The sequence below is a fragment of the Ciona robusta genome, unplaced genomic scaffold, assembly GCF_009617815.1.
Source record: "Ciona robusta unplaced genomic scaffold, ASM961781v2 AP042737.1".
Taxonomy (NCBI): domain Eukaryota; kingdom Metazoa; phylum Chordata; class Ascidiacea; order Phlebobranchia; family Cionidae; genus Ciona; species Ciona robusta.
The window spans coordinates 466,336-484,770 of NW_028323116.1; the positions used below are offsets into that span (position 1 = coordinate 466,336).

Here is an 18,435-nt window from a genome sequence, read left to right on the forward strand (position 1 = left end):
TGAAATGATAATTTACAGATGAAGAGTTATACTTCTATTTTATCATATAACATATATTGAAAAATATTATTGTAGGATAAGATGTGTAGAATCCTACAACTTACGTCACGACCAATCCCGGGCCAGCACGTGACATTTTTAGAACATAGACAATTAGCGCCATTGTTACGCATTTCTTTACTTTACCTATGTCGGCCATTTTTAAATTTATAGTTAGATGTCAGTGCGTGTCTACTGTATTAGTGTCTGCTGTATTAGAATATTTATTACTTTATGTGCCTAACCGCTGATTCTATTTGAATAAGGTGATAAGTGTGTATTTGTTTTGTTGTTTCCCGTACCCGTTGGCCCTACTATAGTCACAATTTGAAAACCTCTTTAGTACTCGTCACTCGTCGTTCAGTCCCCCACCAACGTGTAATAAACTTCAAGCAAGAGTCAGAGTGTATTTTCATATGGACTTTTTTCGATTTAAATAGAAGCCATATTACGGGGTTTGGGTGCAGGGCCGCGCCCTTTTTAAGACCCCCGTAACAAGATGGCTACTGTTAGCACTTAAATCTTATAGTTTTCTAAACAGTTTTGAACAAATTAAAGCGCTCTGTAATGTCGTAATGGTGGGACTATTTATTTTCGAAATATTTTTGTATTTACAGCCAAACGTTACTCTAGTATATAAACGTACAACGTAGTTGTTATAATATGCATTGTTGCAGCTTTCTTCTGTGCTGCGTTTGTGTGTGTAATCACGAATCGAAGAGACAGCATCCCATTTTAATCTTTTCTTAAGAAACCGTTCATTCTGAAATCTGATTGGACACAGATCGTTTTAATGACTTCCTATTAAATTTCTAGCTTACTCTCTATCGCTTCTCTTTCTTTGATTTTGATACTAAACGTTTTAATAACTGCCATTGTGGTTTTGGCTTGCAATATTGGAGTTTACCGATAATTATTTTGCTTGAGAAAAACACTTCATAGCAATTTTGTTATTATAGGCCTACTATAGTCACAATTTGAAAACCTCTTTAGTACTCGTCACTCGTCGTTCAGTCCCCCACCAACGTGTAATAAACTTCAAGCAAGAGTCAGGGTGTATTTTCATATGGACTTTTTTCGATTTAAATAGAAGCCATATTACGGGGTTTGGGTGCAGGGCCGCGCCCTTTTTAAGACCCCCGTAACAAGATGGCTACTGTTAGCACTTAAATCTTATAGTTTTCTAAACAGTTTTGAACAAATTAAAGCGCTCTGTAATGTCGTAATGGTGCGACTATTTAATTTCGAAATATTTTTGTATTTACAGCCAAACGTTACTCTAGTATATAAACGTACAACGTAGTTGTTATAATATGCATTGTTGCAGCTTTCTTCTGTGCTGCGTTTGTGTGTGTAATCACGAATCGAAGAGACAGCATCCCATTTTAATCTTTTCTTAAGAAACCGTTCATTCTGAAATCTGATTGGACACAGATCGTTTTAATGACTTCCTATTAAATTTCTAGCTTACTCTCTATCGCTTCTCTTTCTTTGATTTTGATACTAAACGTTTTAATAACTGCCAATGTGGTTTTGGCTTGCAATATTGGAGTTTACCGATAATTATTTTGCTTGAGAAAAACACTTCATAGCAATTTTGTTATTATAAAGTAGAGTTGGTAAAAAAAGAACAAATAGGTACAAATTGCCGAATAGTTTAAAAATCAATACACAAAAGGTATTTGGGTGACACCACAACCGTCAATAAAAGTCACGAGGGCACACGGTTTTATAAATCCTAACTGTTCTTTGTTTACTACCAAATTGGAAAAGAAAATACTGAAATAAGGATAATAAAAGTTTTTTTTCACTTGATTTCGTTAGAGACAGAAACGAAGGGTACGTGCGTCTCTGTGTAAATTATTCTTTACCACTTCGAGTGGCAACAACAGTCGTTATAACACGGGTGTTGTGTTTTATATACCTCCCCCCAGCTTACAAGGTTTTCAAGAGAGAGAATTTGTTTAATCGTTTTGTTATTTCCCAGTTGGTCTTACAGTTTCACAGTATCGGCGCTCGTACAGACTTCCTCCAGACATGATGACTGTCAAAACCGTAGTTATTTCGCTTTGTTTTAATAACTCCCCGTTAAGGTTCTTGTAAATACTCTCTTTCTTTGTTCTCCATTTTCGTAAGTGATCTTTCATTTAAAACGTTGTTTTTGTTTCTTTATTATCTTAACGCAGTTTCGTCTATAGCTTTCCTGTGTAGACATGCCTACGTGTTGAAACGGTTTGGCTGTAAGGATCAATATAAAGACGCCAGTATGTCGCCGTAAGTGAAAGCGGCACCTTTACATAGCAATCTCAAACATGTTTTAGCTAACAAACTTTCGAGAAGTTTTGTTCTATGTTATTGAAGTTTAATAAAACATTTTTTTTATTTACTGTTCCTGAGAAGTATTTTATATTCTGGATTTGAGAACGTAAGACTTCAGTTAGGTCAACATTTATTCTGCTGTATACAATAAGACATTATCGAGATATTTCACCAAAACACGGAACAATACGTGAAACAGTCGCGTTATTTTGGTTTAGTATACAAAGTTTGGTTAATTGTTGCAATAGAATTTTAGTTGTGTTTTAGTCCTTACCGCGTGTACTGAAGAACCTATGGGTACCGATTCTACGAAATCGTGCGCCACATTCAGTGAGTAAAAGAGACTTTACTCCTTAAATCAGAGGCATCGGAAACAATCAAACAGCGCTTGTAATAAGAGGCGCTAAGTTTTAAAATATTTCATCAGTTTTTCAAAAGAAATAAAGTGAGTAACTGATATGTTTTTGTATGGCTAGTGGTAATTATAGTGAGTAACTGATTTGTTTCTGTATGGCTAGTGGTAATTATAGTGAGTAACTGATTTGTTTTTTGTATGGCTAGTGGTAATTATATTTTGCAGATGAACAAGTCAGCACTTCTACTTTTGCTTCTCATTGGACTTCTCGTCCTCACCGAAACAACTACTGCGCTGCTGAGTCGTCGTCGCACGCGCATTTTTAAACTAGAAATGTCACAAATAAACAAAAGTAAGTTTGCAGATACCAAACCAACTGTTTACTTTTGTTTATTATTCAAAAAAATAATATTTTTTGTGCATTTAATCTTTTCGGTTTTTACACCGCATACATGACAGTAAAATGTACAAAAATCTAGGCGGTAACGGGTTAAAATTTGTTTGATACTGAAAACAGCATATTTAAGTTTAATATAACATTTGGCGCCGTGGCTCAACGGTTAGCGCGCCTGCCGCAAACCTAAAGGTTATTGGTGGTTAAGTCCCGCCGCTGCTGACACTGTACTAATGGTCTGTCAAAATTATCAGCTATACATTAAACCAAAAACAAAAGGTTTTAAAAGTTACATACGTGGTGACTCATAAGCGTACTCCAGCTAACTCTCGTGTTATAAAATAAATTATGTTGCTTCGTCATGCTAAGATAAATAAGTTTAATTTATTTATGTAACTTTTTTTTAGGTCCCGACATGGAGTCCGACGACTCTTCTTCATGGGGAAAACGTGGATTCGAATGATTGTTGTATAGCCTAAGCTGCAATCTTACGATTTTAATAAATTAAACATCAGCAAAACGTATACTTTGTGTTTTCTACCAGTCTTTTTGGTTTTTCACATATAAACAGCTTAATGGATATGTGTAAAGTTTTATATCTTGTATTGCCAATCGGCCCGTGCACGCGATAACACAACCAAGGGAAAACTGAATGTCACTTAACAAAACCATGCGATCGACTCTTAAAAACACAACGGTTCACGCAAAACATAAAGATCATGAAAATATAAAACAGTAAAGTACCATACGAACACATCATTCATTACATATGAAAAACAATTATAAGAATGTGTTTTTTAAATAAACCGCCCAACTTACTAGTTAGTAAAAAGCCTCGTAATGCTTAAAAGTCGTGCAGGGTCATACCAACGAAAATTCAGAATTTGTGTATTAATAGAGATGCTCAAATGTGTTCTAAAGGTACCATTAAAGTTTCAAAATATAAAACAACCTTTGAAAAAATGAGTTTTGAAACCTCAAATTTATACGCTGGAATAAAACAAATTGGCTGTGGCACAATTTATTGGATTTAGGATTGGAAAAAGTTCACTCAACTTTGATCGTTCACTCAACTAAAATATTTAAGAAAATTTGAATTTAATTCCGATTTGGTACAATGATTGCTTCTTTAAGAATATATGTTAAAAATTGTAAAACACATGTTTTGATTTTTAATTGTGAATTGAACATAATAGCTTCATAATTTGCCGACTTAGCACTTTTATCCCATTAGTTAAGTTTTAACACTTTTTTTATATTAAACCGTTTTTTACATTACATTTAAACCTGTTGTACCATTTTCTTTGTAAAAAGTCAGTTTTTCTTATTGGAAATCCTAAGCATTTTCCAAACAGCCCATTTTTACCTCGGCCTTTTTTTTTTCACGCATTTTTTTAAACTGTATCTTTGGGTCACATTTGAGCGTCTGTATCTATAAACATTTTTTTGTTGGTATGGCACTTTAAAATGAAAATTAAAATTTAATAAATAAGCGAATAAATGATACTTTATTTGAGCTTGCGTGGCGGGAAATTACAGTCGTTATAACACGGTTTCTTATTTCATATATAGTAGGGTAGGGGAAGACGGGGCAACTTTAGCACATAACATCTAGATATTCCGATCCTGTTTAAACAATTAACAATGTGGGAGTCATCAGGATACGGTTTTATACTCCTTTGAATGTTCTTTGTTTCCTATTAAAAGAGACGAGAAAACAGAAGAATAAGCTGTCCCATCTTCCCTCACCCTAATATATATGTCAAACTGGTTCCCACAAGAAAACCGGGTCCATCATGTACTGCGCATGCGCAGACATTAAATTTTTAATAGAAATCAACACTTTTATTAAATATCTAAATGTCTTGTTCCTAACGAATATTACTTAAATATTTAGAAAATTAAATATAGTCATGTTTTCAGATAGTTTAATTTGTTTAATAGGAAAATGTTTGTTTTGTCGCCCTTTGTTGTTGCTGATTGTGTGTTAAGCGTAGTGGCCACTGGTATACGTGATACAGTAGCCTATTATTAAGCACGTTAGTGGTCATACAGATCCTTTTTTCGTCAAACAGTTGTTCTTGTTGTTTTTTCGTGACTTTTTTCCGCACTTATTTCAATTTTTAATTCTAGCATTTTTCTTTATTCTCTTGATTGAAATCAAATCATAATATATATTTAGAATTTTTCAGAATTGAAACCGCATAATTAGCGAACGATTACTTTACTCTTTGATCAAATGCGCTAAATTCAAAATGCACCTTAAACTTAAATTTTCTGTTTGTTTAAAGTGCTAACTCGTACTTAAAATGTACTTAAAATGGTAATCGGTAACTTTTGGCTTTGTTTACGTTAGTATGCAAATATAAACAAAAAGTATATATAGTAGTCTCGTATATCTCTTATTAACAGAAAACAAATCCAAAATATTTGTCACGGCAGGCGAGGATCGAACCCGGGACATGACGTTAGTAAAACGCGCGCTGTAACCGTTAGGCCAATGATTCAAACTATTTCCATTTAAGTGGGGACGCATTAAAAGTTTTTGATCAAGCTCAGTCGACCGTTGTAGTAAAAAGGGTTAATTAATACTATGCTAATTAGTTTAATTAACGTGCTCACCCATTAGATCTTTGATCTGTTGTAATTATGCTACGGGCCGCCATGTAAAGTTTTCCTCGCTATATTTGCGACGCGACTCGAATCGGCAAAATGCGGTTATAACAAATACTGTGCAGTCAGGAAGTTCAAAGCATGCGTTGGTAATGAAAAATGATTTTAGAACAGTTTAGACTCCGTACTTGCGGGGTAAAAGACAAAGTTTCGTAGTATTTTTGTTGAATCCTGTCGCGGTATAACCCCTATACCAGAGTAACAAGTGTGGAAGGTTGGCTGATGCTGTGCAGTCATAACTATTCTTGTGACAAAACAAAGGCAGTGTAAATTATCACAGAAATAATTAAAATATTATTTTAAATCATAATATATATTTATAAAGATGTCCCATCTTTCCCGACTCTACTAGATTATGCTAATTGGTTTAAAACGTGCTTATTCATTGGATCTATGATCTCTTGTAGTTTTAACTAAAAAGTAGCACTGATTTTTTTATAAAAAGATAAATCTTAATCAAGGAATGTACAAACATGTCGCGCTTTACAGTTGTTTTTTTTTATTCACAAACACAATTTTAGATTTTTCTGAAAATGTGGTTAAAAGTAGCCAGTGGAAACCAGTTTTTTTGGGAAGGAACCAGACTCCTGCGACAACGGCTTACTACTAAGTCAGGGGTATAAGAATTAACACTGTTTTGATGTATATTATATTGGAACTTAGTCAAACAAGAACTCTGGTTTTTATACCGAAACAAAACTGAAAATTTAAATGCTAATGTAATTTATTGGTAACTTAATGTACAATACGATGTCAAGTTTTACAATGCAATATGTTACAATCGGACTTGATTTGGAAGAACTCATACAACTAAAGCTAATTCAGATGCCAAAGCGGTTTAATCCATTGCAATCTGGGTTTACAGCGCCATAACGTAAAATTAAAATATGGTAGGCTGGGGGAAGATGGGACGCCTTTAAACATAATAACCAAATATCCTGATCGTGTTTTAAAAAATTAACAACGATCTGTGGGAGCCGTGAAGATAAAGTTTTATAAAAAATCGTTGAATGATTGTTTACTACCAAATTGGAGGAGAAAATACATTGAAAAGGTGTCCCATCTTTCCCCACCCCACTATACATTAAGTTGATGAGTAAACATAAGACACGTTTTAAGTCCCTTTTTTTGCTTCTTGTGGTAGTAAACAAATAATATTTGTAGAATTGTAAAGCTGTAGGCTTATGCCTGTAAGGAAATGTAAGATTTAGGTGCGAACGGTATTCAGCTTACCCAACAGTACTATGTTAATATTTATTTACTGAAACTTATAAAACGCAATTTCGTAGGGTTCCGGTGGAAATCCAGTCATGGTTATAATAAAACTACACTACAACATGACAGCTCTACACTATGATGGCGCTACAATCTAGTAACATTTCCATTTTCTCTTTTTTCTTCGTCCACATAAGCACAGTTAGTGTGTTCCTCGTTCGATGTCCTTTTTCCTTTGCTGTCAAACGCAATACATTTTTTTTCTTTACCAAGTAAACGATTAAATGTAACTTATTTATCCTCGTGTATCAGGGAAAGTCGTTATAACATGGACGTTTTGTTTTATACACACCTCGTTTCCGCGCCGAGTCTCGAACCGTATTATCCAGGCAAGAAGCAGGTGCACTGCTAAGGCAAGAGAAATGTCCCCTATTTATCGTCGCGTGGCCACATAACTATGTATGGTTGTACCATTTCAGATAGGGTTTCTAAACCTCTTTTAATGCGCGGTCACAGGAAGCATTAGAGTTTTCGGGCAATATTCGTAAAGCAGAACTTGTAAGCTTGGAGTACACTAAACATGATATAACTATAACTACAATAAAAAGAGAGGTTTGAATCGTTGTTACAGACGATGCAACCAAATATAAAAACGTCACAATTTGGGCAGGGTTAAGAACTGTGTAAACAGGTTTAAGCTATTATAACATGTAATTACTATACTGATTGTTTACCTCCACCATTTTAAACAGAAAATGTTGTCCCAATAAAACTGCTCAGCGTCGGGAAGCGAACGAAGATATTCGGCTTTATTTGTTTCCGGAAAGAAAAGTGTTGTGAAGCCGGCCAGCACTGACAAGGTTCCAAATATTGTCTAGTTGTAAATGAACGAATAAACGTATCAATTAGTGTTAAGTAAATAAATAAATATTTAATAAGTAGATAAATCTAAATGGCCGATATCATTAACGAGTGAATAAATGACTGAATCAAATAAAAAGGAAAAAAAATAAGTGAATGATTTTCTTAATTAACTAATAAATAAATGAGTGATTGAACGAGTCAAGTAATGAGTAAATGAATGAGTAAAAAATAAATTTAAAAAATGATTTAATGAATGGGTAGATAATGATAAATGATTTAACCAGGCGAAATTAATGAGCGAAGGAATAAGTAGCCTATGAAAGTAAATAAAAGTGTGAATAAAAAAGTGAATAAGTATTTAAAAAATAATTTGTGTATGAGCGAATAAATAAGTAAATAAAAGTATGAGTAATGGCAAATACACAATAAACTAGAATATTTAATGTTTTTAAGGTGCTAAAAGCATTGGTTTTGATTTCTATATTAAAGTTAAAATAAAATAATTTTTGAATAGCTTAACCAGACGTAAAAATAGTTTTTTATTTCACGTTTCGTGCAAGAATTCATACGGTCGGTAAATGTTCTGAAAAGAAAAACTTAATCTCACATTTGTAAAAAGTCTGGGTTTCGAGCAAACCTTACGTTTGGCCGTTTCTCCTACGGTTTATAATTACCTGGGTAGCCCATGGCACAGATTTCTGTAGTTGAAGGGTTAAAGGACTAAGCATGCTACCGACTCGAGCAGACATTGATCCCATGCTCACTGCTGTTGTTCTATTACGAAGATTATGTTTTTGAAGTGTTGAGCTTAAATTTGTGCTTATACCATACCATGATTTTCATAATTTATCTTTTTCAAAACGAAAGCAACGATTATGTTATTTAAAATGCTAAGAAACAATAATTGTTAAAACAAGCTATATAGATACAAAGTGTGAGAAAGAGTGCCAATTAGGAAAGGTGGCTTTTGCACCAACAGAGAGGTGTATTCGTGCATACTATCAATTATAAAATGGGTGTCTCATCATACACCAGACACACATGGTGTATTCATTCACCTCATGCTCACTGTCGAGTTATAACATGGGTGTTTTCTTATACACCAGATACACATATAGTTATGGAATAACCTACCTCGCTTCTATTGGGAAAAGTTCGGACGTAACTTGATAAACCAAAGCAAAACCAAGCGAAGCGAAAAACTTCCCTATAATTGCAAGAGCAGTTGACGCATTCAACAAATCTAAAAATAATGTAATTGCTGTAAACGTGTTGTGTTAATGTTATAAACATATTTCAAACATGGCTCACCGGTATCTCCATTGGAGAAGTAGTCGCATAACATCGACGAAATGCATGAGAGCCCACCCAAGATAAAACTGCCACTCAACATAGGCTTGCGACCAAATTTACCCGAGAAATATAGAACCAAGTAGGCGCCTACTTCTACTAAACCGTTCAATGCAGTATTTAGATATGGGTCGCCTGTAAATGAAAGAGAACAGTGCTTTAATAAAGAGACATGCAGATAGTATATTTCTAAACAAAGAATTAGCGTATATGTTTTATATAGCAGTGACTAGAACTGACAGAATTTGTTTAAGCTTGGGAGTAAATACACATATAGTTCTAATGAACGGACACGTAGAGTACAAATTTAGAAACCAAAAGGTAGATCATCGGCACCGCATGAAACGGTTTGTATGTGGTGACACGATACAGTTTGTTATCAAGTATACATATGTGTATGTAAGTATAAAATGATGCGCACGTAGTTGCATTCAACTGGGAACTTCGTTGGTTACCAATGGTCATACCCTACCTGCCAAACTTCCACCGTTCAATGTAAGTCCATAGAACACCATACTAATAGTGAACCAGATAAACAAAATGTCAAGACAAATCACCCGCATGGCTGGGAAACGAAAAAGATCCCAAACTCCAAGTTTCTTTGCAGCTTTTTCTTCAGACTTCCTTGATTCAATCTATAACAAAAGCAAGAAAAACTTTTAAACTCCACTTAAAGGTTTGTTTTTGATTTGGATATGAAGCACTTGAATATACACATAAATTTGCGCGATTATGTGTATATTCAATTTAATACTGGCTAGTTTTTCAGGAACCACAAGAAACCGATTTACATGTTTTTCTTCCATTTCCACGATCCTGTCCCAAGTTTCATCACTCAGCACTTTCCCTTTACTTTTGGCGAATCGTCCAATAACAGCCTTTGCTTGGTTGTATTTTTTATTTGCCAAAAGCCACCTGTAATAAAGATGTTAAACAAACGTTTCTAGCCTATAACAGTCATTTTTAATATAAATGTTCCTAAGTAATTTAGAACAGTTTTTTTTTCTGATTTAAAAGAGCTTAAGGTACGCACTGAATTGTAGGTACCACAGTGAGTATTGAACGTGGAAGCTTTCAGTTACGGGGCACACATCAATTTGGCCACCACAATGAGCTCCGAACCTGGGAACTTCCAGTTACGAGGCACAGACTGAATCGGACCGACCGTAGTGAGCCTTGGTTTCGGAAGCGTCTCGTTTCGAGGCAGTCATTAAATCGTATACACCTACACCACAGTGAGCCTCGAACCCGGGAGCCAGTAACAAGACACGCAGTCTATCACGAACCTGGGAGACTCAGGAATAAAATACACGAACAATAGGAAAATTGCAGGACTTGCACCAACGTACAACTGGATACCTCTCCATTCCCTTAACGCATACGCAACTCCAGGTAGAATGGCGTGACTTAAAGCGGACCCCATGTTGACTAAAAGACCAGCTTGTGTTCGCCATTCAATGCCAGATATCTCTGTCACTAATAAAAGTAGAACAGTTGATGAAAGACAGTCGTTATAATAAGGGTATTCTGTTTGATATAGCTCATGCCGGATTACAAGTTACCGCATATGTAATTTTGTAGGTGATTATTTTTTTCGGCAGCTATATTTCATTTAAAAAAAAATATTTTGCTAATAGTCTGGATAATCCTTTAGAAACCATGTAGGTAGGAGTAATTGTCGTACCGTATCTTATCCAAAGACACATACGCCCAATAGCAGCTTTGATACCGAAATCTTATCCAAAGACACATATGCCCCCCTTAGACAACCCATCAGTGACCACTGGGTTGGAGCAATTGCCGTTAAGTGTCTTGCCCAAGGACACATACGCCCACAATGGTAGTAGCGTCGAGCCGTGAACCCATTACCGCTGGGTTACAGGCAGGCGCGCTAACCACTATACCACGGCGTCGGTAATGTACAGATGTATTTCCGATATATAAGCGACATATATTCTTTCATTCACTTCTTCACACTGTATGTATAGATGGGGACTTCATACCGTAAGTGAACTGTATGATGAAGCATGGGATTCCGAAAATTGCAGTTAGAACTCTGGTTACGACGAATATCTCGTAAGTTGGAGCAAACGCACAACCAACCCCAGTAGATACAAGACAGAGGCAGAAAACTATTATTGCCACCTTACGACCAAACCTGTAATATTGAGCTAAGTTTACATAACATATAACAAAAAAATCATTTATCCCTTCAAATGCAGTAACGGAAATTAATCAGAGAATCCGGCGCCGTGGCAAAGTGGTTAGCGCGCCTGCTTGTAACCAATAGGTAATTGAGGCTCGTCGCTGCTACCATTGTAAGCGTATGTGTCCTTGAACAAGACACTTACCGGCAATTGTTCCAACCCAGTGGTAACTAATGAATTTTCTAATTTAACAGCTATATTCATAAAATTAAGAATAAAAATCCCCAAAAAGTAATCACCTACAAAGTAACATACATTTTAACTAATAAGCTGGCACGAGGTGTATTATTACTCCGTGTTATGACGACTGTCGTTTTCCAGCCACACGAGAATAAAATAAGTTACATTCAGAAGAATATAACCAAAAGAACGGTCGATAAAACCCAACGGGAAAAACTTTTTTATAAAAAGTGTCGTGAATCAACAGGTTTTTGATAAACGAGCACGTATAATAGCCATACGGAAAAAATCAAATTTACAACTTTTCTCTAACCTTTTATGAAAGTTTTAAAATAAACATAAACTAGCCTTATAAACTTTTTCCTTAATTTTGATAACAATTTTGTATGGCTTATATAGTTTGGACAGCAAATCATTTTACTACTTGATGAAGTTAATTTCCGCTAAACGATACAACCACCTTTAAGCACAGACAGCATAATATTGGCAGCATAGAGTTTCGAACGCAATAACATCTGTTCTCTTTGTGAGTTCTGCAACATTGATCCACAGCGGAAGTAATGTCAACCATCGTTAAAACGCATACACTCTCATTTAGTTGGTAACCAATAGAATCAAAAGGTTTACACTTATATTTATACAATGCATATACTCACCAGTCTGACATAGGACCCACAATGGCAGAGCCGATAAAAATCCCAGCGAAGAACAAAGTGTTGGCCAGAGTGTCAAGATAAACTCTATCACATACAAGGTTGAACTGCAATATATATGGTTTATGTTTACACTTATTGTGTGTACAGTGTATAAGAAAACACCCGTGTTATAACTTGATAGCTAGTATGAGTTGTATAAATACATAATATATTCTAGTGCATAAGAAAACAACCAATATTTTACTCGACAGTGAGCATGAGGTGTATGAATAGCATACACCATGTGTGTCTGGTGTATAAAAAGACATTTCTAGTATAACTCGACAGTGAGCATGAGGTGTGTGAATACACCATGCGTGTCTGTTGTATAAGAAGACACCCATTTTATAACTCAACAGTGAGCATGAGGTGTATGAATACACCACGTGTGTCTGGTGTTTAAGAAGACGCCCATGTTATAACTCAACAGTGAGCATGAGGTGTATGAATACACCATGCGTGTCTGGTGTATAAGAAGACACCCATGTTATAACTCAACAGTGATCATGAGGTGTATGAATACACCATGTGCGTCTGGTGTATAAAAATACATTTCTAGTATAACTCGACGGTGAGCATGAGGTGTGTGAATTCACCATGCGTGTCTGGTGTATAAGAACAATGTTATAACTTGATAGCGAAGTTTCGTCTGTTTTAATAAAAGACAAACAGTTTGTAATTCAATCAAGAGCATGTGTTGTAAAAATACATTCTTTCTAAAAGTACAATATTCCTAACGGCCATATCTTACGTCGGAGATTGTGGTAGCTTTGTACACCGATGTATCGTAGTAATAGCCTTTATCACACGTCATCACACCAGCTTCCATTGGTGACGTAATGCATGAAACGTCATCACCTCCGGTGCAGGTTGAGAGGTTATAGGCATACCTCTGACACGCGTCATATGTCTTAGAACACAAATAAATGTTTCACATTACTGTGCATCTCTGTTACCCTCAATGCGTTAGCGAATATCATGCGTGTATGTAATGATCAAACAGAAATTAAAAGCGCTATGAAAGAAAATTTATAAACAATCTAATCTCAAGGCTGACTGTGTAACGACAATTTCCGTTAAGAAGTTTAAGCGCCCAGCCCTAACACCCTATACCGTTGAAACTACTCACAATTAGTTCTACTAAGTTTTGTAGTAAAATGTAATATAAACGGGGGCCTGCTGTAAGTAGTGACAAAGCAAAGAAATGTAGAGAATGTAACTTACATTATCCTCGCGTGGGTGAAAAACGACGGTCGTTATAACACTGATGTTCTGTTTCATACATTTCTTGCAAGCTTACGAGTTACCAAGTATGTTACGTTGCGGGCAGTTATTCTTTTTCATTATTTGTATGTGACTGATAATTAGGACAACCAAACTATTCGCTTTTAAGTGCCTCGCCCAAGGACACACACACCCGCAATGGTAGCAGCGACGAGCCTTGAACCCATTACCCCGAGTAAGAGGAGGCAAGTAACTGTTAACGGTATCAAGCCAGATAGAAACGGTCGTTCTTTATTTTTCAACACCAGTGCGTCTATAACTGCCTCGTAAAAGGTTGTAAAGAAAGCTAGGCGATAAATTAAATATCTGCAAATATACGTAAAACGCCACACAACAGAAAAGGCACATTAAATAAATATTGTTGTAGTGCTTGTAACGTTACAACACCTTTACCTACCATGACTGTATTTCAGAAAACCATTTTTTTTAACCAAAGCTATCTAAAACCAACGTGTAGATTTAAGCCAACGCAGACATTGCAAGGCGTGGTTCACATTTTCACACGAATTCAGGCTTTATGTTTATGATCTGGTGCTACGAAAAAGTAACCAACAAAAATCGAGTCCAACCACTAGTAATAATAGGGAAATATATTTCGCCTAAATGGCTTCGACAGTCTCTTATTTAAAAAGAATGATGCTGTTTGTGAGACTGCCGGTGCCACTTGAGCGAAATTTATTTCTCATTTACCGTTAGTGGTTGGACTTGATTTTTGTTGGTTACGTTTTCGTAGCACCAGAACATTACTTTATTTCACTATACAAGAATCGTTCAACTATAAGAACATCCGATCAGGGTCAGATTCGCAGAGCTTATTACAAGTGCTTAACGTTTATGTTTAAACGCTTTGACAGTTATTTTACTTCGGTATATGTTATCCTTGGATATTTTATTCCAGCAAGTTAAATAAATATCGGCATTTTTATTATGCGTGAAATATAATACACGAGGCAATTAAAACAAAATAGCGATGGAAAAGACTGGTGTTTCCCTGCCACGCGTGGAATAGGCAAGCTACTTTCAATTATTTATTCATACTTGCCTGTTCTATTGGGTTGTACGGAATTGTAAGGTTACGAATCTCAGATTCGGTAAAATTGTACGAGTTCGGATCGTCGATCGGTGGCACGGAACATCTGCAATGCTTATTATAAACACTTTGCTAGTTTTTGTATGTCTAAAAATTGCTTACTTCTACGAAAACTATGTATAGTAGAGCGGGGGAAAATGGAACACTTTGGAACAGAATATTTAAATATCCTGACCGTATTTTAAACAAGTAACACCAGTCTATGGGAGTCGTAAGGATACGGTTTTATAATTCTTTAAATGTTCTTTGTTCACTATTAAATGGGACAAGAAAACAGAATGACAAGGTGTCCCATCTTTCCCTGCCCTACTATGTCAGGTTTCAAATCCATGTATCAAAAAAACATGCCTTTTCCCTATACCCACTGTGTTGTTTTGGGTACAATAAGTTAGAATACACGATAATTATTTGTCTCCAAATCTAAATACGTTAAAATGTGACTTAGAGTCTGTCTAGCTATCTTTAAAATTATACTAGGCAAAAAAGTAAACATGGATTATTTTCACAAAAAAAAGAACACCTACGCCTACAATGATAAAGCAAGAGCGTCAATTGGCACAATAAGGACTACAGGCAATCGTACTAACCACTCTGCCACGGCGCTGTCCCAAGCATTGTTTTAACAACACAAAAACTTGATTTAAAACTGTACTGTTAAAACTGGTACTGTAAAATGAATGTAACTTGCTTTATCGTTGTGTAAACACGAGAAACAACGGTCGTTATAACACGGATGTACCTCGAGTTACGACGTATGCAAGTTTGTGGATGGTTGTTTTTTTCTGTTAGGCTGTCAATTTTATACAACTCATTAGTGACCATTAGGTAGCAATTGCCGTAAAGTATTTTTTTTCGCATACGCCCGCAAATGTAGCAGCGTCGATGCTTAAACCCTTACCTGTAGGTTATAATTGGGCGCGCTATTTACTGCGCCACAGTGTCGGTATATAGGCTGTCCAATTGAGTAAATGCAAAAGCGTTTTGACATTATTTGTTTAAATATATAATATCTAGCAATGTAGGAATGAGTAAACTGAATACGCAGCATTCCAGATATTTAATGTATATAATACAAAGATGGAACATGGAACATCTTTGTATTCTATTTTCTTGACGCATTTGGTAGTAAATAAAGAACATTCAAAGAAATTTAAACCGTATTCTCACGATTCCTATAGACCGTTGTTGGTTGTTTAAAACCTTATCAGGAAATTTATATATTATGTGCTAAAGGTGTCCCACCTTCCCTCACCTTACTATATATACACATTATCTCTATTCGTACAAACTGGCATAAAATACAGTCCAAGTCCATATATACCTGTGATCGGGAACTGCACTAAGAAATACTGCAGCCTGACTTGTTAAACTTGAGAACAACATTAAGGAGGAAGCGAGACATATTATAACGATCTGGTACTGGCTTATACCTCCTACTTCATCTTGATACGCCTCGAGATCCATTTTACTTTAACAGTAACCCAAATGGAATAAGAACTAAAAGTAATTTAAAATTTAGGCATGAACTCTGTTACAGGATTTTACAGTGGTTATGGAAAACGTTACTTTCTGAATACCAAATTATTTATCAGTAGATGCTTCAGACTGTAACTTTGTGGATAGTAACCTCTTTTACACTAAATAGGAATTAAATCACTGCATGAATAAGAATTGACTAAATGAGCAATGACATATGCGATACTCGCTTTAAATTAGATCTTTCTTTAAATTATCCAAAACGAAAATGCTGCTTTTGATCAGTAATATTAAAGTATGGGAACAGATATAGTTAACAGTCCTAGTACTCAAGCTATCGCAAACATACACTCAAAAATTGCATTTTGTGGCTTGTAAAATAACATCTTGGTTACAGCTTATCTGTGTTAATAAGTGACGAGTTGCATTTGCAAAGTTGTGCGAATGCAGGAACATTAAACACTCCCCGTTAAACAAGCAATTAAAGTGAACATACCGCAGCGTTTGTGTTTGCTAAGAAAACAATTAGATAATTTTTTTAGCTGCAAAATCTTTGTGTACATAGTTGCTCAATAGAAAATATCGGAGCTCAGCAAAATCTAGGACAATTATTGGTTTACAGAAATTGGTTTAGTGGTTTAAATCTACATAGGTGGCAAATTAAGTGACGCATTTCCAAGTGATAAACTATTAAAGTTAAAGTAGTTAAGTAATGAAATAAATTTTATTTATTTATTCATGGTTGCCACTTCAATAACCACAGTCGAGTTGCTGAAGCTGTTGCAGTGTGTGGATAAGCACATGACTTTTGGTTTAACAGGGTGAGAGTACGGCGCTACTCCAGGGATTTACTATAAAGTTACAAGCAAACACATTTTCTACTGACATGAAGTAACCTTATTCAAATAGAATGCTTTGTTAGCGTTTAAGAATTGAATTACTACAAACATATACGGAAAGGGTTATTTTTCTCCGTGGCTTTAAATTGAGTAAAGGAAAGAAGAAAAACTACATAAAACGCCCTGGAATTTACTGACTATAATAGTAAACGGGACAATTCTTCTTTACCGACATTGGAGATGCGCGTTCTATTCTTTTTTATTTCTGTGAGTGTGTAAAACAAAACACCTACGTTTACGCGAAAATAAAGTCAGAATTTACATACATACAAATACAAACAAAAAGTGACGGTTGTTGTTTCTTGGCTTACAATAAATACATGTATAAGAGTCATCATTCGTTATTGAAGTTTTCGTATGCTGGTTCTGGTGTTTTTAGATTTTCGTATTTTGGCGGTTGATCTAGTTAAGCAAGGTTCAGTTATTTTTTTAACATAACTTACACATAAATTAGCAAACATAAAACACGATCACCAACAAAGTTAAGAGGTAACTAGTAAGCTGACACGAGGTGTATGAAACAGAACACCCGTGCTATTAATTACCAGTACCCTGCTTTTTTTCTTTAACACGGGGATAAAGCAAACTACATTCGTTCACTTAGTCAGTCATAAACAAAAACTCACAACCAAGAGTTGTGGCATATGGAATAATATGTTCCGGTGCTTGCGTCATATCCATGTAATCTGAATTGACAACAGAAGTTGGGGGTGCTGTTTCAAGTAATTTAAGTCTGCAACAATAATTTTGCAATTGTATTAAACCAGCTTTATGGCAAAGCAACATAATTTAGGTTGGCGTGGGGTAAAGCATTTTTGTATGTTTAATTTACCTGTTCCACAAGTACAACGCAAATGATAGCAAGAAAACGACGGTTGAGGATACCAAAACCACAAGAACAGGAATAACCCACGATGGTGTTTCGGCTACGTACGTTTGCGACAAGACCTCTAAACATGACCCAAACAAAGTTAAACGTACACATGTACTAACAATTGTATTGGTACATTGTATAAAGGCAGGACGTAAAACAATATAAATTTTGTTAGTTACTTACTGTAGGAAAGATATATTTAATGTTTTTACAAACCTAAAACAAGCCAATATTAAGCAATACTATGTAGCATTGTAGTCAATATCTGTTGTTGTTGATGCATTTCCTACAACATTATAATTTGGTATTTATATTTATTAAAAAAGAAACATTTAAAGTGTGGTTCAATAATTTTAATCGTTAAAATAATTACTTTGACAAATATAACGATGGGTGCCGCTGCAGCGCACAATCTTCCATTTAAAAAGGCCAAATAATGCATCATACCATCCCATAGTAACACAAAGTTTCCTGGAATCATAAACAACATCATTGGTATCCCAATAAGTGAAGACTGATGT

General features: G+C 35.4%; 2 protein-coding genes and 1 long non-coding RNA gene across 6 annotated transcripts in view; 2 read left to right on the forward strand and 1 right to left on the reverse strand.

The window, feature by feature from the left end:
- The first annotated feature begins 288 nt into the window (after positions 1–288).
- LOC149724293 (glial fibrillary acidic protein-like) overlaps positions 289–18,435 on the forward strand; it is a 48,837-nt gene continuing 30,690 nt past the window's right edge. For both annotated transcript variants that reach the window (XM_089893197.1, XM_089893198.1), the window contains exon 1: positions 289–305. The gene's annotated coding sequence lies outside the window, so the exon portion shown is untranslated. The remainder of the gene's footprint in view (positions 306–18,435) is intronic.
- LOC149724294 (uncharacterized) lies at positions 2,467–3,631 on the forward strand. 2 transcript variants are annotated; one of them, XR_016386723.1, is made up of 3 exons: positions 2,467–2,803; positions 2,939–3,065; positions 3,515–3,631. It is a non-coding gene; the product is annotated as an uncharacterized LOC149724294 (long non-coding RNA). The 2 variants fall into 2 exon arrangements; XR_016386724.1 differs by having other exon boundaries at positions 2,781–2,887.
- On the reverse strand, positions 6,484–16,487 carry LOC149724295 (organic cation transporter 1-like). Of its 2 annotated transcripts, XM_089893208.1 has the most exons (13): positions 15,987–16,487; positions 14,618–14,711; positions 13,043–13,201; positions 12,253–12,356; positions 11,213–11,367; positions 10,496–10,685; positions 10,001–10,124; positions 9,682–9,844; positions 9,171–9,344; positions 8,994–9,102; positions 8,534–8,633; positions 7,730–7,869; positions 6,484–7,233 (listed from the first exon to the last, which is right to left on the reverse strand). In XM_089893208.1, the coding sequence occupies exons 1-13, from the start codon at positions 16,127–16,129 to the stop codon at positions 7,143–7,145; spliced, it is 1,746 nt and encodes a 581-aa protein (XP_089749334.1). In that variant the 5' UTR covers positions 16,130–16,487; the 3' UTR covers positions 6,484–7,142. The 2 variants fall into 2 exon arrangements, with proteins under 2 accessions (XP_089749334.1, XP_089749335.1); XM_089893209.1 differs by lacking the exons at positions 14,618–14,711; positions 15,987–16,487 and adding an exon at positions 13,516–14,611.

Excerpts from the sequence above, each read along its gene's own strand:
- LOC149724295 (XM_089893208.1), bottom strand. The coding sequence starts at position 16,129 with ATGGATCTCGAGGCGTATCAAGATGAAGTAGGAGGTATAAGCCAGTAC. Across the intron at positions 9,845-10,000 it reads TGGAAATGGAAGAAAAACAT|ATTGAATCAAGGAAGTCTGA; the intron begins GTAAATCGGTTT and ends CTTTTGTTATAG. Across the intron at positions 7,234-7,729 it reads TTCTGTTTAAAATGGTGGAG|CAAAGGAAAAAGGACATCGA; the intron begins GTAAACAATCAG and ends TGCGTTTGACAG.